The 26786-nt window shown below is 40.3% G+C and overlaps 1 protein-coding gene across 1 annotated transcript in view; it reads left to right on the top strand.

Annotated features, from left to right (window-relative positions):
• The window catches only part of ARFGEF2 (ADP ribosylation factor guanine nucleotide exchange factor 2), a 142927-nt gene extending 136331 nt beyond the window's left edge, over positions 1-6596 (top strand). The window contains exons 38-39 of the mRNA XM_033963792.1: positions 903-1020; positions 3937-6596. Coding sequence (XP_033819683.1) covers positions 903-1020; positions 3937-4110 — 292 coding nt within the window. The 3' untranslated portion in view covers positions 4111-6596. The remainder of the gene's footprint in view (positions 1-902; positions 1021-3936) is intronic.
• The last annotated feature ends 20190 nt before the right edge of the window (positions 6597-26786 follow it).

The following is a 26786-nucleotide window of genomic DNA, read 5'->3' as shown; positions in this document are numbered from 1 at the left end:
AGAAGACTTCCTTTGTCACTTGATTAGTAAACCTTCAATTGTAAATACAAAACGAAATACGAAGGGGAGAGTGTAGCGCAGTGGTTAAAGCTACAGCCTCAGCACCCTGAAATTGTGCGTTCAAACCCATGCTGCTCCTTGTGACCCTGAGCAAGTCACTTAATCCCCCCATTGCCCCAGGTACAATAGATAGATTGAATAAATAAATATATATATGGCAAGACAAAAAGAAACGAAAAAAATAAATAATTTTTTTTTTTTTTTTAATATTAAGAGAAAACCAAAAAGAAAACGAGGAAGGTTAACTTCCACAAAAAAACGCGTGAATGGGAAGGCAAGAGGAAAAAGTTCAACGACCGTTGAGAAAAACGCGTCTTCTTAGCTCCGCGGAAACTAAGAAACTGGGGACCGCGTGCCTCCGTCGGGCGGGAAGGTACTCACGCTTGCGCGGTGCGGCCTACTGGAACTTTCTAAGTTCTTAGAGTGCAATCACTTAAAATTGTCCATACCGGGGCTCCGTCGGTGCCGTCACCCATCAGTTAAGAATATCTGCCTGCTGTCCCTAGATAACACCTGTTACGGTAAGTAACTGTGCTATATGGCACTGTGGTTCAGAAATGAGACCGTCTGGCTACTGCACCAGTGTCAAATTATGGTTAGTTTGTAATATCAAGAAGATACTGCAAAGTGCAGGTCCAGGCCAGGCCTATAAAAATATGAGCGATAAATCATTCTATGATGTTACTTTCTTGACTAATTGTGTCTTTTGGAAGTAAGGTAGCCTAAAATAATCTGGGAAACGATCAGCAGTTAATTTTTTTTAATGTTTTATATGTACTGTATATTTTTCAGGGTTGCACATTTTTCTTCGTTTGAACTGAAAGGTTTTCCTTTTTTCCCAGTGTGTGCAGTGAAGCGCTTGCCTATTTTACCACAGTTAATTCAGAGAGCCATCGAGAAGCGTGGACCAATCTCCTGTTGTTATTTTTAACAAAAACATTAAAGCTAAGTGATGAGAAGGTAAGATAGATTGATTGTCAGCTGCGTTTTATAATGGATAAAAAAGAGAAGTGTTGTTTTTACTGCTGCTGGAACCTGATAAATCTGCTTCATTTATGTCCTCTTGAGGTTCCCGCTACTTTTCTTGAAAATTTTAATAAATAGAAAATCACTTCCCCAAATTTTTTTGGTTAATTTTTAACTGCTCTAATTGGTTTAAAGTTCACATGTACACTTTAGTTATGGATCTAGCTCTGTTTTTCAAAATAAAAGTTCACTATGCACTAAGTTGACAGCTGCAAATTGATGCAGATAGCTTTTCTGAGAACAAACATGTGCATACCTTAATTTTTTTAAAATATGCCTGTAAGTGCTACAGCCCCCAGTCCCCCCCCCCAGAAAGCACAAAATGCCTCATCTCACTTTGGGTAAAGTTGTATGTAGTGACACTACATGGAAAGGGTAGTTTTCTAAAAGCCCTTTTCCACAGATACGAGGGTGGTTTGAAAAGTCTGGTTAAAAAAAAAAAAAAAGGCAAGTAGTTAAATAGTCTCCATCAAGGGTTATACACTTAGTCCAACAAGTTTCCAGTTTTCCATATCATAGGAAAAATAGCTTACTAAAAACTGTGAACTCACTGGACTAAGTGTATAGCCTTTGGTAAAAATAAAAAGGCAAGTTAAACAGTCCCCATCAAACATTTCAAACCACCCTCATATAACACAGTTATACTCGCAGAAATGGTTTTGAAAATTACCCTTGCTTTGACCCCATGAAGGAATGTAACTCTTGAATTCTATTCAAAAAAACGCGTTGGTGGTCCAGTAAAAAGTTATCATCTTTTTTAACCCTTCATCCATTTTGAATAAAAAGTTAACATGGCAACTATATTACTAATTATTCTGTGGTAATGTGGGATTTTACCACTCACTAAGCCCAGATTTAATGTGACACGTTGAGTTTGAATTTTGAAAATATATTTTAATGAGATTGTGCACTAAAGTTGTCATTAGTGCATGGTATGGAGGTGTACTTACCACCTCCTATTTAGGAAGCGTTGAGTGTTCCTGTGTTATCCAGTTAGGCCTGGATTCTATAAACCGTGTCTAGCGGCGTCTACATTGTAGACACTACTCTGTGTGGTTGTCAATCAACCACTAGGCATTGTTTTATAGAATCATGTCTAGCGGCACTTAAGCATCCCTAGGCATTCTAGACATAAGGCCAGCTTTTTTACTCGCCTAATTTGGCACCCTAACTCAAGCCTGTTCCCCACCCATAACTACGCCTACTGTTTGAGATAGGCGTCATTAGGTATGAGAGGGTGCCTCCAGCTAGGTGTCCTGAGAGTTTGACGCCAAACTCTTAAAATTGTTTGATGTTTTGGGTGGTTTTTATTTTTGATTGGCTGAAAACTGATGTGGCCAATTATCACGCCAATTTAAAAATAAATATATATGGATCCCAAGCTTAGGTGTCTCTAGGTGGCCATAATTAGGATGCCTAGCGACTAATAATGTAGGTGCTGTTTATAGAATATGGCCCTTATTGCATGCTAATTATAACTTGCCAATGGGATAATGCTTCCATTCCTTCTCTCTGCCCTTGACAGCCCCCCTTCTGAAAATATTTTTAAAAAAACAAACAGTATCACAGGGGATAGTGTGTGCAGATAGACAAAATGTTTCTATGGTAGCCAATTTACACATGTTAACCATGCATTAAGGGCTTATTAACACCCTTCAGTAAAAGAGCTCCTTAGTCTATTTTACATTGCATTATGTGAGTATTTATGGATTGCTAATATGCCCCAGAAGGAGTTCAATTTAGAAGAGCCTGGCCAAATCCAGTAGCTACATTATTTCTTTAGCATACCTGACAGATATCTTAGTTTATGTTCATGAAGATACATGATTATGGTATATAGGTTTGGAGAGAAGATTGGTTTTATCTGATGTTGTCGTTGACATTGCAGGTTCTAGGTATAAGTGTCTCTTTCCTGGATTGTGGGTGGTAGGTATGTTGAAAGCTTGGTCATCTATCGAAATGGGTGATGTGGCTTGTGTCTTGTTTGGTTTCTGGTGTTCATAGTCTGTTATTTGTGGGAGGGAGGGAGATCATTTTTCAAATACGTTTTTAGGCCTTTACAAAAGTTTTGGTAGGAAGGGGTGTTTCTTAATTGTGCTGGTAGAGGATTCCACCATTTTGCTGCCAGGTATGGAAAGGTTGTAGAATGACTAGTTTTGTGTTTAATTCCTCTAGGATTTGGGAATCTTATTCTCATTTGATTGCTAATCAGGTTTCATTTATCATTGGGTGATATTTCTATTAAATTCATCATGTAGTCTGGTGTTTGCCATGGAAGATTAGAAAGATCAGTGTACTTGGTTTAAAAATGCACCTTGCTTTGAAGAGGAGCCAGTGTAGTTTGAGGTACAGGGGTGTCGCTTCATCATATTTGGTTGGCTGAGAAAATAAGTCTGGCTGCTACATTTTGAATGATCTGTAGTTTCCATATATTTTCTTTGCATCCTACATAAAGGACATTGAAATAATCTAGATAAGATAGTAACAGTGATTGAACAAGATCTGAAAGTTTTCTTTGTCAAAGCAATGCCAAATTCGTCTGTGTTTTCTCAATGTTGTGAACGTTTACTTGGTTAATATTCATGTTTGTCTCTTCCAGGACATGTTCCTGTCAAATGTGATGCCTAGGATTTTTAGTTCTGAGTCTAGTTTCAGTGTGGTGTTATGCAGTGTTGCGTGTCGTTAGTGATTCTGGGTGGGCTTGTCAGTAAAAATTTGTTTTTTAAATATAGTTTTAGTTTCATGTTATCAGCCAAGTCGGCAACTAAACAAGTGACTATATATTGTAAAGAGTAAATATTTTATTCTAAACATTCTGCCTTTTCTTATTTTGTCTGCTTTTCCTGAAAGTTTAAAGCACACGCATCGAGGTATTACCCCCACCTCTGTGAAATGATGCAGTTTGACCTGATTCCTGAGCTCCGTGTGGTTCTGAGAAAGTTTTTCCTGCGCATTGGTGCAGTCTTCCACATCTGGATGCCAGAGGAGAAGTTGCAGACACCTGGAGTACATTCTTCCCCTTAGTAGCATGCCAAGCCCAGACTGATCATGAAAACAAAGCTTTATTCCTGCTACAGTTGATGAAACATACTGAAGAGTAGAGACCAAAAAAACAACAACAAAAAAACACAACAACTTTGGTGCTTTACTCAAAAACAATAAGAAAAGAAAACCACAACAATTTTTATTCTAGAAATGCCATGTTGAAATATTTATTCAGGAAAATGGTAAAGCCCCTTAGAAAAACTATAATTCACTACAATGTGTTTAGAATAATTTATTTCAATTTGTGGCAAAGTAAAAAAGAACAGATTTATTTTAGTCTGTTTAAGCTTATAGCATTTTATTGCTGTTAGCAATGAAATTCTGGCTTGTGTTATTACAACTATTGCATACATGTCAATATGTCTATATAAATAGATATATAAAGTTAGAGAGTGCAAAATAGTGTGTCTATTTCACACCACTATAAATGTAAAACCAGGAGGTGATAGTATCCTTGGGATCTTGAACATATATATAGGTTGGTGATGTTACATGTCAAAATATATTCCAAGGATTCATTGCCACCTGTGTTCATTTGCTGATTTCCCCCCCCCCCCCCTTTTAAGTCTGCTTTGAACAATTTGAGGATTTAATTTATCATAACTGTAAATGGAAAGTATTTTTCTCACGTGGATGGTTTGGAGATTTTGAATGGTTAAAGTGAGACTTTTCTTCTAACAGAAAATTTTGATAAAGGTTTTATTGTACAAAGAAGGCAGAGTAAGAATTTATCATCCCTCCCCCATCATGATTGTATGTGTGTGTGTAAATATATTTAAGTTTTAGTAATTATTTTGAAATATTCTCTTTTTCAACTTTGTCAACTTTTGTCCTGTTGCATAGAGTGTAGTCTCCAGCTGGTATCAATTAGTGGTAATCTACAAATCTGTAAGAAATGAAATGAAGTATATTATAATTTATTTTTTCAAGTGCACAATGAAGGGGGTCCAATAAAAAAAAATATCACTGAAATTGAAAATCGCCTGGCATGTCATGAAGGATTTGCAGCCTTTTTCCTCTTATAAAAATATAAAAAAGCAATAATAAATTACCTCTAACTGCATAATCTGTCTTGGAATTAGGGGTTTTTGTATCGGATAACCAAGTTTAGAAATGTTTGAGGGCTCTTCAAAGAGTTTCCCCACTTTTATTTTTTTAAACACTATTAAATATCTCAAAAGCAAATTACATTACTTTTCCACAGGTGAGCTGGCTTGCCTAACTTATGAGTCGCATGACATTCTACGACAAGCCGTCTTACCACTTCTCCCGCCCCCAATCATTTTCCGCAAAAATATGAAAAAAGTGGAAACTTTTTGAAGAGCCCTTGTGGGTTGTTTTTTTTTAAATCTTGCATTTATAGAAATTCACCACTTGCCACTTCACTAACAAAGTCTCTGTGGATTCTAGAAAAGATCATGTCTAGGACTCCAGGTTTTCCTAGGCCTGGTTTTGTATGCAGAGACTCAGTCTTCCTTTACTTAGAAAAAAACAGTTGGAATATCCAGACTGCCAGTTTTTGCATGTAATGGAATAAACCTAGGATCAGGTCCGCTGTGTTGGGCAAATGTGAAGCCAACTGGCAGTCCTACAGCTGAGCCTTTTATAACTCATTCTGAGGCTGAATTTGGAAAGGTGAGTAATTAAATCCAAAATCTGATAAGAGAACGTCCAGTGGGAGCATGACCTAGAGCTTTTTATAGCAGACATACCTGTTCTTTTGGATGTGAGATTGATGTGCTTTCTGTAGGCAAATTTGATGAAGATGGTATGATCTTTAGGATACTAATGGGTCAGTATTCAGCCACTGGGAGTCATTGTTTCTTGAAACACTGACTAATTTAGACCCATATATTCAGTGTTGGACCCTATTTGAGCACCAGCACTGAATATCCAGGTGTTTGGCAGACGTACAGCTGATATTCACTGGGCAAAATTAGAACTGTCTTGAGTCCAATTCTACATCCCTGGTTAGTATGTGGGCATCAGCATTGAATATTGCTGATGCCCATCTAATGCCTGTGCTCAGACAATAGCTCACACGTATTATGGCGGTCAAACTAGATTTTCAGTGTTGCTACGTGGTTGAGTGCTACTGAAAATCTGGGCATGACCCCCTAGCTGTGATTTACCCGAGGCAGGAACCTTTCTTGCCTGGTTCAATTGTTCTGAATATCAACCCTTAAATCCCTCCTGTTTACTTCCAAGAAGCTTGTGGGTGCACTCGTACAAGGGTCAATTTGAATGTTTGCTAATGGTTTACTTAGTGCGTTTAGCTATTTGGTCTTTCTCTGGCACATAAACTTCCTTTGTGCAGGAAATCTATGCCATAAGCAAGAACTGAACCGAACCATATTGGTATTTTTATTGACACTATCCCAAAGGAATGTCTGCGACTACTCTTAATAAGAACTTAAGAATTGCCATACTGGGACAGACCAAAGGTCCATCAAGCCCAGTATCCTGTTTCCAACATTGGCCAACCCAGCAGCGGCAACTCTTATGTTATTATGTTATTATGTTATATCATTATGTTATTATGATTTTATGCTGCTTATCCTAGGAATAATCAATGGATTTCCCCAAGCCATCTCAATAATGGCCTTTGGACTTTTCTTTTAGGAAATTATCCAAGCCTTTTTTAAACCCTGCTAAGCTAACTGACTTCACCACATTCTACGGCAATAAATTCCAGAGTTTAATTACACATTGTGTGAATAAATATTTTCTCCATTTTGTCTTAAATCTGTTACTTAATAGCGTCATTGAATGCCCCCTAATCCTAGTGTTTTTGGAAAGCGTGAACAATTGATTCACATCTACCCTTTCCCACTCCACTCAGTATTTTATAGACTTTTATCATATCACCCCTGTGCTGTCTCTTCTCCAAGCTGAAGAGCCCTAGCCGCTTTAGCCTTTCCTTATAGGGAAGTCGTCCTATACCTTTTATCATTTCTGTTGCCCTCTGAACCTTTTCTAATTCAGCTATATCTTTTTTGATATAGCAACCAGAACTTCACACGGTATTCAAGGTGCAGCCATACCATAGAGCAGGGGTGTCCAATGTCGGTCCTCGAGGGCCGTAGTCCAGTCGGATTTTCAGGATTTCCCCAATGAATATACATGAGGTCTATTTGCATGCACTGCTTTCATTGTATGCTAATAGATTTCATGCATATTCATTGGGGAAATCCTGAAAACCCGACTGGATTGCGGCCCTCGAGGACTGACATTGGACACCCCTGCCATAGAGCGATACAAGGGCATTATAACATTTTCATCTTTGTTTTCCATTCCTTTCCTGATAATTCCTAGCATTTTGTTTGCTTTATTAATTGCTGCTGCCACACATTGAGTTGAGGGTTTCAATGAATCCTCTACAATGACATTCCTAGATTCTTTTCCTGGGCAGTGATCCTAACACAGAACCCAGCATCACATAGCTATAATTTGAGATCTTCTTTCCCACATGCATCACTTTGCACTTGCTCACATTAAATGTCATCTGCCATTTTGACGTCCGGTCTCCCAAGGTCCTCTTACAATTTTTCACAATACTTTTGCAATTTAATAAATTTGAACAACTTTGTGTCATCAGCAAAATGAATTATCTCACTAGTTATTCCCTTCTCTAGATCACTGATAAATATGTTAAAAAGCAGCAATCCCAGCATAGACCCCTTGGGAAGCCCACTATTTATCCAATATCAAAAGAAGCTGTGCAATAACAATGCAAGGCTTACTAAATTGAATCAATGCCAATGGAGGGAAACCCTCAGATCCCAGTTAGGGAGAAAATCCTCCTACACTTGGGAGGGCTGGTAATTTCATAGGCAAAAAAACCCTTCGTAACAAAATGTTTTAAACGGTATTGAAATCTATAATAACAAGTGTGTTCACTTATCTCATGGCCTGCTTAGAAAACAAACTCTCAGCTCAGGCTTACGAAAGCCAGAGTTCTGCTTCGCGGCTGCATCAGAGCACCAAAGGGACTAAACCTGCAAAATAAACATTCAGGTTAAATGTTAAATCAAATTAGATAAAGCATTTTCACAAAATAAAGTGCCTTGTCACTGAACTTCTAAGTGGCGCGAATCCACGCTCTAGAGACACTCACGCAAAGAGGGTAGCTACGCTGAATGACTTTATTAAACACCCACCTGGCTAGCATACTGAATTTTTTGTTTATATGATCATCTGTCCGTGTCCGAAGGTTTACATGGTGCAAACCTCACGTCGCTTTCAGATACGGATAGGTGATCATTGGAGCAGTGTTCCACGTTTGAGACTGGAAGAGCATGTAGTGCAACATTAGTCCGAGAGACAGCACAAATTATAAGACTTGTTATGTACTTTCATTGACTATATTCCGCCATTGCAGCGTGGTGGCAACAGGAGATCTTTGCTCTCACATCGCGAGCAGGAGTGGATTTTTAGACTGCATTCCGAAGATGCCTGTATAAGCCATTGCCTATCTGAGCCGACGCGGCCAGCGTTTCGTGGACACCAATTTAGGTCCACTGTGTCAGGGCCACTAGCAAAAAGGCATTGTGTGCTTTAAGACTGCCAATATATCAACTAAAGAACGGGATGCTCAAGCTACAATGAAAATTTCTTGAGATAAGTAACTCAGTTGCCTATTAAGCGAGTAGTACACTTTGTATATGTTTCAAGCTAATACTTTAAACTTTGTAAGATTGGATTTTTATCACTATATTTAAAGTGCACTTAAGAATAGTTTGGACTTTTAGTACAATATTTAAGCTTCACTTAAAAAAATTTTTTTTTTAAATTTAATCCGAGATGTGTGGCCTATGACTGGAGTATGGAGCTGTAACAATACGCTGAACGCTCAGTCCATGATAGGACTATGCGTAGGCTCCGAATCTGAGGCCATGTTTCTGAATAGCATTATGTTATATACATAGTGTATTCCTCATATGAACTGGGCGTTAATAAAGTCATTCAGCATAGCTACCCTCTTTGCGTGAGTATCACTAAAATTCTCACCATTCACAAGTTCAGTGAGAAGGCACTTTACTATTTTGTGGAAATGCTTTATCTAATTTGGTTAAACTTTTAACCTGAATGTTTATTTTGCAGGTTTAATCCCTTTGGTGCTCTGATGCAGCCGCAAAGCAAAACTCTGGCTTTCGTAAACCTGAGCTGAGAGTTTGTTTTCTAAGTAGGCCATGAGATAAGTGAACACACTTGTTATTATAGATTTCAATACTATTTAAAACATTCTGTTACAGATGGTTTTTTTTTTTTTTTGCCTGTGAAGGTACCAGCCCTCCCAAGTTGCAGGAGGGTTTTCTTCCTAACTGGGATCTGAGGCTTTTTCTCCATTAGCATTGATTCAGTTTAGTAATCCTTGCATTGTTATTGCACAGATTCTTTTGATATTGGATGCTTTTTGTTTTTGTGGGAGTATTTAGATACATGAGTTGGACCCCACTATTTACCCTTATCCTTTGAGAATACTGACCTTTTAAACCTACTCCGTTTTCTGTCTTTCAATCAGTTCTTAATCCATAATAGGACATTGCATTCCTTTTAGTCCTGCAATGTTATCCATAGTAATCTCCAGTGAATCTTAGTTCAGAATACAGTGTGAGTGCAATTGGAATACAGTCAGTAAATAATGTGAATAATATTACATGGCTTATGCATGTGAACAAAGTGCAAAAACCATGTGGGTATTGAAACATAGAAAGATGACGGCAGATAAGGGCTACAGCCCATCAAGTCTGCCCACACTATTGACCCTCCCTATTAAGTCTAATGACCCCCTTAAGTATAATTGTAATTATACTGCCACTCTACTGACCCGCTCTTTCAAGTCTATACCCTAGTGACCCTATCCCTTGGCATGACCCTCGTAGGGATCCCACATAGGTATCCCATTTATTCTTGAAGTCTGAGATGCTGCGTGCCTCGATCACTTGCACTGGAAGCTTGTTCCAATGCTCAATCACTCTCTCCGTGAAGAAGTACTTCCTGGCATCTCCACGAAACTTCCCTCCCCTGAGCTTGAGCAGATGACCCCCTTGTGGTCGAGGGTCCCTTCAGAAGAAAGATATCATCTTCCACCTCGACCCGTCCCGTGATGTACTTAAAAGTCTCAATCATGTCTCCCCTCTCCCTACGCTCTTCGAGAGTGTAGAGCTGTAATTTGCTCAGTCTTTCTTCGTACGGGAGACCCTTTAGCCCCGAGACCATCCTGGTGGCCATCCGCTGAACCGATTCAACTCTGAGCACATCTTTACGGTAATGTGGCCTCTAAAATTGCACACAGTATTCCAGATGAGGTCTCACCATGGCTCTGTACAATGGCATCATGACTTCAGGCTTCCTGTTGACGAAGCTTCTCTTGATACAACCTATCATCTGCCGTGCTTTAGATGAAGCCTTCTCCACTTGAGTGGCTGCTTTCATGTCAGCACTGATGATTACTCCTAAGTCTCGTTCTGCCGTAGTCCTGGTTAAAGTTTCTCCATTCAGGGTGTAAGTTCTTCAAGGATTTCCGTTACCGAGATGCATGACCTTACATTTCTTGGCATTGAAGCTCAGCTGCCAGATCGAGGACCAACTTTCTAAAGTACGCAGGTCTTGCTCCATAGCATCCTGTAGATTATAGCCGTTTACTATATTGCATAGTTTGGCGTCATCAGCGAATAAGGTTACCTTTGCCTTGAAGCCCTTGAGTCAGATCCCCAATGAATATGTTGAAGAGGAGTGGGCCCAGGACTGAACCCTGTGGCACTCCGCTAGTCACCCCCAACATTTTAGAGAGGGTACCGTTAACCACCACCCTCTGAAGTCTGCCACTAAGCCAATCTTTAACCCATGCAGTTAGAGTCTCTCCTAATCTCATCGATTTCATCTTGTTCAGCAGCCTGCGGTGAGGGACGCTGTCAAACGCTTTGCTGAAGTCCAGGTACACGACGTCCAAGGACTCTCCTGAGTCCAGTCTTCTTGTTACCCAGTCAAAGAAGCTGATAAGATTGGACTGGCATGACCTACCCTTGGTGAATCCATGTTGACTGGGATCCCGGAGATTTCCCTCGTTCAGGATTGTATCTAATTTATACTTAATTAGTGTTTCCATGAGTTTACACACTAGGTGAGGCTTACCGGTCTATAGTTCGCAGCCTCAGCCTTACAACCCTTTTTATGTAGAGGAACGACGTTGGCCGTCTTCCAGTCCAACGGAACTTTCCCCGTACTTAGTGAGAGATTGAAGAGCACTGCCATCGGTTCCGCCAGAACATCTCTCAATTCTCTGAGCACTCTTGGGTGTAAATTGTCCGGTCCCATGGCCTTGTTTACCTTTAACCTTGCCAGTTCGTTGTAGACGTCCCCAGGTGTGAACTCAAAATTCTGAAACGGGTCATCCACGTCTTGTTTTACCTTCAACTGTGGTCCGTGTCCCGGTACTTCGCAGGTGAAGACTGAGCAGAAATATTCATTTAGTAGTTCTGCTTTTTCTGAATCTGCCACCGCGTAGTTTCCGTCCGGTTGTCTAAGGCGTACTATACCGTCTGTGTTCCTTTTCCTATCACTGATATACCTAAAGAAGGATTTGTCCCCTTTTTTAATGTTTTTTGCCAGAGTTTCTTCCACACGAAGTTTGGCCTCCCTAACTGCTGTTTTGACTGCTGCAGATCTGGTCTTATATTCTACTTTAGTTTCTCTTCTCTGCGTATGTGTGTAGGAAAGAAATGCTTTTTTCTTCTCCTTAATGAGGTGCGAGATCTCTTCAGTGAACCATTGGGGTTTGTTGTTTCTTTGCCGTTTATCTACTGATTTTATGTAGCGATTAGTTGCTTCGTGTAAGGATGATTTCAGGTATGACCACATAGTTTCCACATTGCCAGTCTCTGCTTGGTCCTGCAGCGTCTGATGAACGAAATCTCCCATGCGTGCGAAGTCAGTGCCCCGGAATTTGAGCACCTTTGTTTTTGTAATTGATTTAGGGGATCCTTTCCCAAGGTTGAATCATACCATGTTGTGGTCGCTGGAGGCTAGCGTATCTCCTACCGAGACCTCTGAGACGCTTTCCCCGTTGGTGAGTACCAGGTCTAGGATCGCCTGGGCCCTAGTGGGCTCCGTTACCATTTGTCTGAGATGTACTCCTTTTATGGTGGTCAAAAGCCTCCTGCTGCTGCTGGTTGTTTCTGAAAATGTGGTCCAGTCTGCATCAGGCATGTTGAAGTCCCCTATCAGTACAGTGTCGCCCCGTAGAGTTATATTCTCTATATCTTCAATTAATTCTGCGTCCATGTCTTCCGGTTGTCTTGGAGGTCTGTATACCACACCAAGATACAGGCATTTTTTGCCACCTCTTGCCAGGTTTACCCAGAGGGACTCCCTGGTATACTTGACATCAGTGATCCTGGTGGTTTTGATGTCCTCTTTAATGTATAGTGCTACCCCTCCACCTAACCTGCCCTCTCTGTCCTGACGAAGTAGATTGTACCCCGGTATAGCCATATCCCACCCATGTGCGTACGTGAACCAAGTCTGCTATAGAGAAAAAGTATTATATCGAGCACTGTTTGTGCTATTTGTTATCAGCAAAATGTGTTCAGAAGAAGTTAATTACAATATTCAGTGTCAAGATTTTTGTTAATCCATGTGGCGCTGTGGCTTCCAAACCTGTTCTGTTCACCTGACTGGCTGTAGAGTTTTCAGGATATCTATAGAATATGTATTAAGTTTGTTTTGTGGATGCTGGGTCTCTCCTGTTTGTAAATATCTCATGCGTATTCTTTTGGGTAGCCTGAAAACAAGGCCACTTGTGGGTTTAGTAGGATAGGCTTAGGAAACACTGGCATAGTGACCTTTTCAAAAACCATCTACTGGTATATAAAAGCCTGGAACTGGCCTGGAGGGGGGTTAATATTTGCATATAATAAATGTAAAACCACTTTGATTGTACCACAGAAAGGTGTTATATCAAATCCCATTACCCTTACACTCTTACCCTTATTTTGTTTGGCACTGACTGCATGAAGATGTATGTTCCACTTTGTTTCTGGGCCTTACTTGAATTGACTTTACCTAAGAATTTGCATTTTAAGAACTCCATATTTTCCATCCGATCTGTATATAGTATAAGATTTAAATAAAGCCTGTTCTGATTATTCAGCTTCTTAAAACATCTTAATTTTTCTCATAGCTAATATATTTTTACTTGGCCAAGTTGTGCTCCATGATCAAAGGAGGGGGTTTGCGTCTTTATTTCTCTACCAAAGACACAGGATTGAAAAAATGTATTTTACTTCAGGTGAAAATGTGTATATTTAATTGGGAAATTAATATAGGACTATGTGAAAAATAGATCACAACTGAAAGTAACTAGCAATTTGTTTTTATTTGAAATTATTACCAGTTTAATAATTGGCAAATGAAAGAGCAACACAGTGTTATCTGTCAGTATTTCATATCGGTGCCACGATTTTAATATGGAAAGCAAGAAAAAAAGCTGCTTATAGATGTAATCCGACATGATAATTGAAAACTACAAAATAGACATATAAAAATTATCCCCTGTGTTCACTTGGTTGTCCTCATATATTGAATGTTTTCATCTGCTGGGCACTTTAGGGGGTTCAAATGTGACTCTGACTTTGGATAAAGATGGTATACATTAGAAGACTTGTCGAGCATTTACCTCTACCTAAAAGTTGCTTACATCTCTCTGGAGATTAGAAAAGAGAAAAAAAAAAAACAGCAAAGATGAATGTTCTTGGTCATTTCCTAGATTTTAGTCAAAACAAATGTGCATCAGAATTTTAGCTTAATTGAATATACCATTTTTGTTACTTTCTGTCTTAGCATTATCTATGAAATATCTTAATACACTGAGTCTGCAGTTTTGGCACCTTTTGGATTCAAAACATTCTTAAGCATATGGCATGGATAGAGCCATAATTCTTCTTTTAGAAGATGGATATCTTTTGAAGTAGATCATATATATGATATTCATGCCTCACCAAAATACAGGCTTATTTACTTAACATATCCCAACAAGGGAGAGTAGTATTTAAAGTTCAAAGAAAATAGCGCATTCCGTGTTTGCTTATATTAGTTGTTGAAATTGACAATTGGATATTTAGAAAGTCCTAGCCATAGATCTCAAAATGTTAGAATAGATATTAGTTCATATACCTGGACACATTTTTTATTTAAAGATTGATAGCCCAAGTTATCTAAAAATCTAAGGAGTAATGCAAATCTGCCCATGTTCACATTAAAATCTCAAAATTTCGTACCATGGTCAGACCAAACTCTAATTACATTCACATTTCAACAAATGCAAAAAACTGAGCAATCAGGCAAACATTTCATACAGGGACTTTAAAAAATTGAATTCTTCCATAATTTCCTCAAACTTAAAAGAAGATACCTTTAAAAAAACTTTCAGTGGAGGACCAAAATAATACATGGAACACCAAAATCAACACCCTTTTGAATATAATTGCCTCTCTTACAAAATGGACCATGTCAGCCCAAAGCAAAAAGAACCCATGGTATACACCTGAACTAACTCTTTATCAAAAAACAACTAAGAGCATTAGAGAGAAAATGGAGACGAGAGAAAACACTACCCTCCTTAAACAGATACAATAAGCACGCCAACTTTTACAAACTCAAGATCATTCAGGCAAAGAAAAATTACTACATAAAATGTATAACAAAAACTAAAAACTCTTCTGCACTATAAGCAATTGTCAAATTTCTCACCTCAACCAATCACCCTAGCCAAACACCAGAACTAACAACTACAGCACAAGAATTGTCCACACAATTCATTGAAAAAATAAAAAATATACAAACACAATTCGCATGTCCTTCTACTAACATCTCACCTTCATCTAATGACTTTACCAATCTAACATTTTCTAAATGTTTTAAATTCTCTATTCCAAATGTTAAAGAAATAAAAAAGATAATTCAAAATATGAACCCATCAGGATTCATCACTGACCCAATCTTCCCCCCCTTTCTTATGCTATTACTCAATTTTTAGAAAATATATCCATATGATCACCACTAGCATCTCAATAGGGACTGTCCAAAAAAAGAATGGAAGGAATCTATCATACATCCAAAAATCAAAGACCCAAAAGGTAAACTTAAGAGACTGCTCAAATTACCGACCAATTGCTAATCTCCCCTTCATTGCAAAAATCACAGAAAAAATAATATTCGATCAACGTTCCGAATTCATTGAAAAAATCAATATGTTACATTCTAACCATACCAGACAAGATTCAGAACTAACCACTCCACAGAACACTCATTAATCAGATTAACAACCACAATTTTATACCATATTGACCATCGGAAATCAGTACTGTTAATCTCTCTTGGCCTTTCTGCCGCATTTGACACAATTGATCACTCACTCACTCCTCATATAACGACTCAAATCCATAGGAATTACGGATCTAGCTGGTTCATCTCCTACTTTTCTGATCGCTCAACTAAAGTAATTAAAGACAAAACCACATCTGATCCCCTTCAACAGAACTATGGTATACCACAAAAATCAATTCCATATCCTCTACTGTTCAATATCTTCACTGCTCTACTACTGACCCTGGGACAATTTATAGGCTTCATAATTTACACTTAGGCTGACAATATACAGATACTGCACCCCATAGATCCCAATGACCCAAATGCAATTCAAAACATTAACCAGAAATTGGAACAGATAAGCCGATGGTTTGACAAAAATATGCTATCCCCTAAACACATCCAAATCAAAAATAATGTTCTTTCCCTGGAAAGACACAGGTTCCTTATCAACACCAGTCTATCTTAAATCAACATCTATGCAAACAGTCCACACCATAAAAATTCTAGGTGTAACATTCGATGAAAAATTGAACTATCATAATCATAGCAGTACAAAGTTGCTTCTATCACTTACGAATGATACTCTATAGCAAATCTACTAGAAACACCTTCATTAAATATCCTTATCCATTCTCTCATCATATCAAGAATAGACTACTCTAATGTGTTTTGAATTACTCAAAAAGAATTAAGACTACAAATTATATAAAACACAGCAATTAAATTACTAACCAAATCAAGAAAATATGACCATGTAACACCATTACTGATAAAAGCCCACTGGTTACCAATTTCATAAAGAATCACCCAAAAAATTATATTATTGACACTTAAATCCAAAATCTCTAATAAACCAAAATTCATAAATAATTAATTCCCTACACTCATTAGAGTACTCTGATCTCAAAATCAACATTTATTAGTTACTAGTCTTATAGCCCATTACATAAACGGGTGCTAGAATATATGTGTGTGTGTGTGTGTCTGTCTTTATTTCTTTCGCTCTCTCTCTCTCCTTAGCTGCTTTCTGTATTTCTCTTTCTTTCTTTTTCCTTGGTTCACCCCTTGCCTGCTCCCCCTGTCCATTCTCCCTTCCTTTTACCTCCCCTGTATCCACCACCACCCCTTCACTGCTCTCCTTATCCAGCAGCAGCCCTTCTTTTGTTTTGCATCACCTCTTTTCTGCTTCCCCTGTCCATCAGCGCCTCTTTTCTGCTCCCCTTCCCAGCAGTAGGCCTCTCTTCCTTTTTCTTCCCCCCGTCCATCATTACCTCTAGCCCTGTCCATCAGAACCTTTTTCCTTCTCCCCCTGTCCAGCAGTACGCCTCTTTCCTGCTCCCCCTGTTCAGCAGTACGTCTCCCTTTCTTTTTCTTCCCCCCTGTCCAGCACCTTTTCCCCTGTCCAGCAGCACCTCTTTCCTGCTCCCCCTGTTCAGCAGTAGGCCTCTCTTCCTTTTTCTGCCCCCCTGTCCATCAGCACCTCTTTCCTGATCCCCTCTGTCCAGCAGTATGCCTCCCTTCCTTTTTCTTCCCCCCGTCCATCAGCATCTTTTCCCCTGTCCAGCAGCACCTCTTTCCTGCTCCCCCTGTCCAGCAGTAGGCCTCCCTTTCTTTTTCTGCCCCCCTGTCCATTAGCACCTCTTCCCCTGTCCAGCAGCAACCCTTACCTCCGTTCACGTCTTCCCTCCGACGACAGCCGCCTCAAGCCGCCGCGGCCTGCAGGCGCCGACAGTCGCTGCACGCATCTGAAGTCGACAGCCAGCAGCCGCCTCTGAAATGTTTCCGCCACCGCTGCTGCTTGAGAGGCTCACGGAACTGAAGGCGTCCTGGTGTTGCGCATGCGCACTCTTGCCGGCCACAGCCCGACAGATATGGGATTAGGGAACATGGCGGTAAGAGTGCGCATGCGCGCTTAGCATTTTATTATATAGGATACCATCACCACAGCAGATAATACATGACACCACATGCTCATCTATATTCTCCATTACAACCCCTCAACTATGGAATTCAATGCCTAACCATCTCTGAGAAAAATCCAACCTTGAAAAGATTCAAATCATACCTAAAGTCCTTTTTATTCAAAGATGCATTTGATTTATAACTTCTGACAACCACAGACAAAAATTACATATGATAACAAAGATACTAACTTCTACCACAGATGAAAACCCCCTTCCTACCTGTGTTAACCTTCTACTTCCTTTCCTATACAAAATTGTATTTCTTTCCTCTTGTATTCACTGTTAGTCCATATTGTCCATGTGAACATCTACGTTATCTTGTTAATTATGAATATTTGTGTATATCCTATTTTTATCATTTTAATAAAACTTGGAAACTCGGATATAATGGGTAGTGGTGTTCATTATAGGTGAGAATCTTGAATCTATTCATCTGTAGTTTATCTTAGCTAATTATTATGATGGAAGGCTCTTCTTTAAACAGCTGAGCGGTGGACATGACAGACAAGATTGCAAAAACATAATATTGGTTTTATAGCCTGGTAATTACACACAATAGTACTTACTAATTTTTTTACGTATATCCCACTGCATAGAAACATAGAAACATAGAAATAGACGGCAGATAAGGGCCACGGCCTATCTAGTCTGCCCACCCTAATGTCCCTCCCCTACCTTTGCCCTGTGAATAGATCCCATGTGCCGATCCCATTTGGCCTTAAAATCAGGCACGCTGCTGGCCTCAATCACCTGTAGTGGAAGACTATTCCAGCGATCAACCACTCTCATCCAGTCCCTTAACCATTTTAGTCGCTCTTCTGAGTGGAAGCAAAGAGACTGTGAATGTGTCAGCATTAAAGGAGTACATTTTTAACATAAATTATGAATTAACTAACACCTCCCTTTTTTTTTTTTTTTACAAATCATTAGCCCAGTTTTTAGTGCTGGATGTGGCAGTAACAGCTCTGACGCTCACAGAATGCCTATGAGCATTGGAGCTGTTACCGCCACTTCTGCAGCTAAAAGCCGTGCTTCGGTTTTGTAAAAAGAGGAGGGCAGTTTAAGAAAAAAACATTTATATTAATGAATTTTCAAAGGTCATATTTTGCAATTGTTTAAATATTTAGTATTTTGAAACTATTTAATAGCTCTTGATTTATTTATTGCCAGATATGGTATATATGGTAAAGGATAGGGAAGAATCTTGGTAAAAGTCCTTGTCAAAAAAGAGAAAATGTGATTGGCTTGTCACTTGAATTCTTTGACAGCAGGTTAGGTAATATTTGCATATTTTCTGTTAATGTGTGTCAAAGATTGCTGAATATGGTAGCACTTTTTTTTAATCGACAAGTGCTTTTCTATAAACAATGCTCAGAATTGGGTGTCGGGATCCATGCCCAATTTTTGGTATGAGGATTTATACCAACTAAAATATAATATAAATTCTTGTGCCTAAATTAAGTATAGATCCACCTTATTTGATAAAACAATGCAAATTCCAGGAATTCCCCTGATCAGTCTATGCCCCTACCAGGGCTTGAGCAGGGTAATTGGACACAAGCACACGCTTAAGCAGCAATACCTGTAATTAAGCTGCTGGTTTCACTCTAGGTGTGTAAAAATGTACATGGAAAATGACACATGACGCAAGTTTTATTAAAATAGTTATTTCGTTATTTGCCATAATGGACCTCAAAAGGTTGGTTGTGTCATCTGGGAAATCTTTACAGAAGCTAAATGCTGGCAGTCTGACAAAGATCTCAAATCGATAATTCATTGATTCCCAATATGTACCTTTTGTCTTACATGACATCATTACTTGTCAATCAATCCATTAACAGAGGCTGTCCTTAAATTTGGACAAAGAACTTCCTTTTAACATGAAATAAAAGTTCCAGAAATCATATTTTTGTTTACATTCATCTTTGAATATACATTATTACATATCCAAAGAAACTTTAAATCCAAAACTGCTGAAAAGTTCTTGCCTCTATCAGCACTATAGAAAGGGGGAGGGATATTCCTCCCTGCTTTGAAAAACTGGCAGTTTCAAGTTTCACTGCCATACACACAGAAGCCTTCCTATACTGGAGACTAGTACAGCGTTTCTGATTCTAACTTAACTATTTCCAGATGTTGCCTCAGGATTTCTCCTTAGAGTTCCTTCAGGTTTAAAATATTAGAAATTAATTTTTTCACATATCTTTCATACATCATTCATTCATTCGGGGCCCCTTTCATCCATAGACTCACACCATATATTTCATTCATATTTAATGCAAGAAAGCTTTTCTTCTATGCCCAGTATGGAATGTAAAATCAAGCTATCCAGCCCAAGCCCATCTAGTATCAATTAGACCATGAGGGAAGCTGAATAAAGGCTCAGAAGGGGCATAAGCCGAACACAAAATGGGGTAAAGCCAAGCAGAAGATACATAAAGACAGAGAACAAAATGGAGTCATTACCTCAAGATGCAGTTCTTAATATCTTTCTATGTATCATGTATATCCTGATTTCCTCTATGATCTGGCTTAATAGCAAAGTACATAAAAAGAATATTATTTTGCTTTTCCTTAATATTAATCTATAGTGTGTTTTTCTGGCCTTGGCTACATCCATATTCAGATTTTTATTCACCAACTTTTCGCATGCTTCTATTGGGCGTGGCCTTAACTAACACATGTGCTTGTATCTAACTAGAGTTACCCAGAACCATATGAAAAGTGGGCATTTTTGTAGAAAAACTCCACAAAATACTGCACAAACACATCTTCTTACACATTATCCATTCCATAGCTATCGCCCCCTACAGTCCACGAGTGCCATTACTGCTCAGGCTGCACCTCTTTTCAGAAGTGTGTGTAAATTTATGCACAAATTCCAGCACCTAAAGATGTGTGCACAAATTTAATGCCAATTGGTGCTGAAAATTGATTTAGTGCCCCAAATTCTTGGTGCTAATTGGCTAATCAAGTAAATTGTATGCACAAATTAGGTGTGTACCCATATTTGTGAGTGTAATTTTGAGTTCCATATATAGAATTAGGCCCTGAGGAACAGATATCAGCTGCTACAGGAAGGTCCTGAGAACGAGGTACAAGAGGTTGTCCAGCAGACGGTTCCAGCTCCGGAATCAACAGTATGGCCCACTCCTAAGAAGCGCAGAGTGGTGATCATCGGGGATTGGCTGCTGAAGGGCACCGAGGGACCAATTTGCAGATCAGACCTACAATCAAGAGAGGTCTGCTGTTTGCCAGGGGCCAGGATCCGGGATGTAACCGCTTGCCTTGACAGACTCATCAAGCCCCGAGACCACTTCCCCATGATTCTAATCCACGTCGGAACCAACGACACCGCAAGGAGCACCCCGGACAGCATACCTGAAGACTTCAGGGCCCTGGGGGAGAAGCTGAGGAGGATGGATGCGCAAGTGGTCTTCTCGATTCTTCCAGTGAGGGGCAAGGGCAGAGACAGAGAGGATCGAATACAGAGGGCGAACGACTGGCTGCGAGGATGGTGCAAGGAGATGAACTTCGGGTTCCTGCACCATGGAGAAGCTTTGCAAGGGCTACAGAGACACGATGGGCTACACCTGACCAGAAGAGGGAAGAATGTCCTTGGACACCGTCTAGCCCGCCTACTTCACAGGGCTTTAAACTAGGTAAGTCGGGGGAGGGTACAGGCACAAACAACATACCTGGCGAACTAAACTGCCAATACTTTTTTGAGGATGAGGTAAGTAGTCACCGAAATTCTGGGTCAGGGGCGAGTACACACACTTTCGAGTCGGGGGTAGGTTCACATCATAAGTATGGGCCACATTGTAATTCTGAGTCTAAGGGGAGTACATATTGTAATTCTGGTCTATGGGGAGTACACATTGTAGTTCTGGGTCTAGGGGGAGCACAAATAACGCAAATAATGCTAAAGGCGTTCAAACAGCTCAAGCAGAAATAGCCCCACTGAGACGTAACAAAAATACAACATGGAGGGCTATGTACGTCAACGCACACAGTTTGGGAAACAAGATCCTGGAATTGGAAACAGAAATAAGGAATGCCGACCTGGATGTGGTGGCGATATCTGAGACCTGGCTCACAGATTCCCACGGGTGGGACATGGTCATACCGGGTTACAACTTGCTTCGCCGGGACAGGGAGGGCAGAATGGGAGGAGGTGTAGCATTATATACTAAAAATGACATTAAGGTCACAAGAATCTCAGATGTCCAGTACACTGGGGAATCCCTTTGGGTTAATTTGGCCAGAGGAAAGGACAAATGCTTGTATCTTGGCGTAATTTACAGACCCCCAAGACAACATGATGACCTGGATATGGAAATAATCGGAGATATAGAAAATATCTCCTTGCGTGGGGACACAGTATTGTTGGGTGACTTCAACATGCCTGATGTGGATTGGGATACACTTACCTCTACTTCCGGCAGCAGCAGGAGGCTATTAAACTCTATGAAGGGAGTTGGTCTCAGGCAACTGGTGTTGGACCCAACAAGGGATCAGGCAATATTTGACCTATTACTTACCAATGGAGAAAGTGTCACAGAGGTCTCGGTGGGCGACACATTGGCCTCCAGTGACCACAACATGGTATGGTTTAATCTTAGGAAAGGTTTCACTAAATCTACCACGCTGACCAAGGTCCTCAAATTCAGAGACACAAACTTTCAAGACATGGGTTCCTTTGTTCACCAGGCGCTACAAAGCCAAACAGAAACCGATAGCGTGGAAGAAATGTGGTCGACTTTGAAAGCCACCATACAGGAAGCGACAAACCGCTATGTTAAATTAGTAAGTAAACGGCAAAGGAACAATAAGCCGCAGTGGTTCACTGCGGAGATCTCAGACCTCATCAAGGAGAAGAAAAAAGCATTCATCTCTTACAAACAATCGGGGAAACAGGACTCTAGAGCAGACTACCTGACCAAGTCAAAAGCCGTCAAAACAGCAGTCAGGGAGGCTAAATTCCACATGGAGGAATCTCTGGCAAAGAACATCCAGAAGGGAGATAAATCCTTCTTCAGATATATCAGTGACAGAAGTAAAAACTCAGGCAGGATTGTACGTCTTAGGAAACCAGTCGGAGACTATGTGGAAAAGGATTCCGAAAAAGCCCATCTATTAAATGAATACTTCTGCTCAGTCTTCACCCGAGAAGCACCAGGGCTTGGCCCTCAGCTACAGACAAGGGCTGACCCAGTTGACCCGTTTAGTAACTTCGAGTTTACGCCCAGCAGTGTCTACGGTGAGCTGTCAAAGCTCAAGGTTAACAAGGCAATGGGGCCTGACAACCTACACCCCAGGGTGCTTAGGGAGTTGAGTGATGTCTTGGCAGAGCCACTGTCAGCGCTCTTCAACCTCTCCCTTAGTACAGGCAGCGTCCCGTTGGACTGGAGGACGGCTAACGTCATTCCACTTCACAAGAAAGGCTCAAAGATGGAGACAGCAAACTGCAGACCAGTGAGTCTAACATCGATAGTGAGCAAACTAATGGAAACTCTAATCAAACACCAATTGGATAAGATCCTGGATGAAGAGAATCTTCGGGATCCCCGTCAACATGGATTTACTAAGGGGAGATCATGCCAATCCAACATGATCAGCTTCTTTGACTGGGTAACGGGGAAGCTGGATGTTGGGGAGTCCCTGGACATCGTGTACCTGGACTTTAGCAAAGCATTCGATAGCGTACCACACCGCAGGTTGCTGAGCAAGATGAGTTCTATAGGATTAGGTGACACATTGACGAAATGGGTTGGGAACTGGCTTGGAGGTAGGCTTCAAAGGGTAGTGGTGAACGGCACCCCCTCCGAAATGACGGAAGTGATCAGTGGAGTGCCACAGGGCTCGGTCTTAGGCCCGATCCTATTCAACATCTTTATAAGAGACTTGGCAGAAGGGCTTCGCGGTAAAATAACATTATTCGCCGATGACGCCAAACTAAGTAATGTAGTGGGCAAATGCAAAACGGACGAAGATTCAATGTCAGACAACATGATGCACGACCTACTCCTACTAGAGCGCTGGTCTAGGACCTGGCAACTCAGCTTCAATGCCAAAAAATGCAAAGTTATGCACCTAGGCAGCCAAAATCCATGCAAGACTTACACCCTTAATGGTGAGATCCTAACAAGAACGGTAACAGAACGAGACTTGGGGGTGATCGTCAGTGAGGACATGAAGGTTGCCAGTCAGGTGGAGCAGGCTTCATCCAAGGCAAGACAGATCATAGGTTGCATACGCAGGGGTTTCGTCAGCCGTAAGGCGGAAGTCATTATGCCATTGTATAGATCCATGGTGAGGCCCCACCTGGAATACTGTGTGCAATTCTGGAGGCCACATTATCGCAAGGATGTGCTGAGACTGGAGTCGGTGCAGAGAATGGCCACCTGGATGGTCTCGGGACTCAAGGATCTCCCGTACGAAGAACGGTTAGACAAATTACAGCTGTACTCGCTCGAGGAGCGCAGAGAGAGGGGAGACATGATCGAGACGTTCAAGTAACTCACGGGCCGCGTCGAGGCAGAGGAAGACATCTTCTTTTTCAAGGGACCTGCGGCAACAAGAGGGCATCCGTGGAAAATCAGGGGCGGGAAACTACGAGGTGACACCAGGAAATTATTTTTCACTGAAAGGGTGGTTGATCGCTGGAATGGTCTTCCACTGCAGGTGATTGAGGCCAGCAGCGTGCCTGACTTTAAGGCCAAATGGGATCGACACATGGGATCTATTCACAAGGCAAAGGTAGGGGAGGGTCATTAGGGTGGGCAGACTAGATGGGCCGTGGCCCTTATCTGCCGTCTATTTCTATGTTTCTATGTCTAGTAACGTGCTTCCAGTTTTTGCTATTTATGCAGCAGTGGTAGAATGTGCATTAGAGATTGAGCTGTGCTGCCTGCAAAGCAGCTCATTAACATTCAAGTGTCCTACACTGCTTCATGATAAATGTTAGGTGTTACTCTTAAGCAACAGCATAGTTCTTCCCTTCCTCCAGGGTTGTACATGATGCTTATGTATGTACTATCCCCAGCTAACTTGTGAAGTGGAAAACTGGATTCAGGGATTGAACCAAGACTGTTCCTTATGGCTCTGTATAATGTTTAGTCACCAGGCTCATCCTCACTTGGTTTATAATTTATGTTCTCATTCCCTTGTCAAAAGAATGAGCTGCTTCTCTTCAATAATATTTATTTGGATATAGCTCATGCCTTTTTGCTTATTGGCACTTGGATGTCCTGGCAATTAGGATGTCCAAATAGCGATTTAGAACATTTTATCGATGTTTATATTTTTTGGTTATGAGCCCTATAGTCTTTGTGTTTCATAGTATGTGATACTGGTGCACAGCCCATATCGAAAGGTCTTTAGATAAAAAGCTGAAAAGGTGCAGATGGAAAGAATAGGATGAGTCTCCATACTCTTGAATAAAAGACACAGATACATGAGACTAAAATTTTATCTGTCATGCAGTAATGATATCGGCGTAGCCAAGGCAGTGTTTCCAAAGGTTATTATGGCTATGCGCTCTCACAATCCTTAGGCACCCCCTTCCACCCCAGACTGATGCTCAGAACCTCTCGGAAATATTTCTTCAGCTACCCTAATGCCAGCTCTGAGCTGACGTTAGGTTTTTAGCAGTAAGAGCAGGGTTCTCGTTATGCGCTGTTTCTGAACATTGGGAGGGACTAGGTATGGACCTCATTTACATAGGATTCAATATATTTGAATGCTACTTTCAGCCATCTTTGACATGCAGGATATCCCACCGTGCTACATATGTTATAAAAATTATTATTAATCTCCACCAATAAAATATATCACTCAGAGAGAGGAATATATTTTATAAAGAAATATTATTTTTGCATCCAAAGCAGCGTCTTACTTGCATTTCCACGTATTCACCATTATAGGACCCTTAGGGATCCCTGAAGAAGACTCTTTGTCAAAACGTGGACCTTGCTGAGTCCTGCGTCCCTAGCGGACTAGGTCCTTTAAAGTTTTAATGTGGATGATTTTATTTTATGTGGATGATTTATTGTACCTTTGGAACTTTGCCATTTTCCAATAAAGTCCATTTTAAGGAACATCGTCATTCCACAGAGTTTCTTTTGGTTCCCATAGCTGGAAAATTTTGCCCATAACTCTAGGACAGCCAGGTTAGGGACACCCGGTGCTAATAGAGAATCACCCAGTGTGCTCATTTAAATATTAATGACCTTATTGTAATACATTTGCATGGCAAAGTTTGAGTTTACCGGAAAGCTTGGAAAAGACCACAGTGATCCCTTTTGAGAATTGACTGGTAGAATGCTTCTAGGTTAAACCAGCTGGAACCACTTTAGTGACTATCATTAAAAGCACGGTGGTGATTGAGAATCTTCCTGTATCTGAATTCAAGAAAGTCTGGGTCAGGTATGTGGGGTCTCTTAAGAAGAGGAGAAGCTGGTGGATGCTGCAGATGAGCAGCCTGGATGGGCCATTTCGCCTTTTATCTTGCCCATCGTGTTTTTATCGCTGCGATTCTACATGGGAAATGATAAATCTTTAATAGTTTCAAGTTTATAAAAAAATTATACTGCTTAATCAAATTTATAGGGGTGTACAGAAATAAAAAGTATCTTAAAACAAGTTAAATTTAAATTTCTACACAGAACCAGGTTAGGTTAGTAAACATACAAACATATATACTAACTACACACAATTAGGAAAGAAGAGAGATTCTGTGACATAGAACGAAGCGATTTAGTGGGACTATAAGGAATTAGTATCAATGAACTCTGGTTGATTGTTTGTACACATTGTAAAAGTTAAGAATAGGTTTTTGTAGCTAATTCTATGTTCAATGGGTAGCCAATGTGTGTTGAACAGACGAGAAACATGATCATATTTTTTTGCAAAATAAATATATATTAAAGACCATTTAAAGAAAATAAAAAATGAACATCAGACTCTAGAATTTACTCATTCAATCATAGTACTTATTTAAATTAATTTATTATTTTATTTAGCTATAATTAATTTAGATTTTGCGGGGACAAGCCTCAGACTTAGGAGTACATCTTCCCATACTGGGACTTCTTCAAGAGAAGGAAAGCGACTTATTTTCTTGCCTCCTTATAACATCACCGGCTTGTTCCCCACCTCCCTACCAAATTAATTAATTCATATTTCTTTGCGCCATATTACAAATACTGGCCTGAAAAGGGGGGGGGAATTCAAATAGGATACTTGCAAAAAAAAAAAAAAAAAAATCCTCCCAAAAAGCCAGCCCACGCTTTAACTGGGCAAGAAACGTCGCCC

The sequence above is a fragment of the Geotrypetes seraphini genome, chromosome 11 (genome assembly GCF_902459505.1).
Source record: "Geotrypetes seraphini chromosome 11, aGeoSer1.1, whole genome shotgun sequence".
Taxonomy (NCBI): domain Eukaryota; kingdom Metazoa; phylum Chordata; class Amphibia; order Gymnophiona; family Dermophiidae; genus Geotrypetes; species Geotrypetes seraphini.
This window is presented reverse-complemented; position numbering and strand designations above follow the sequence as displayed.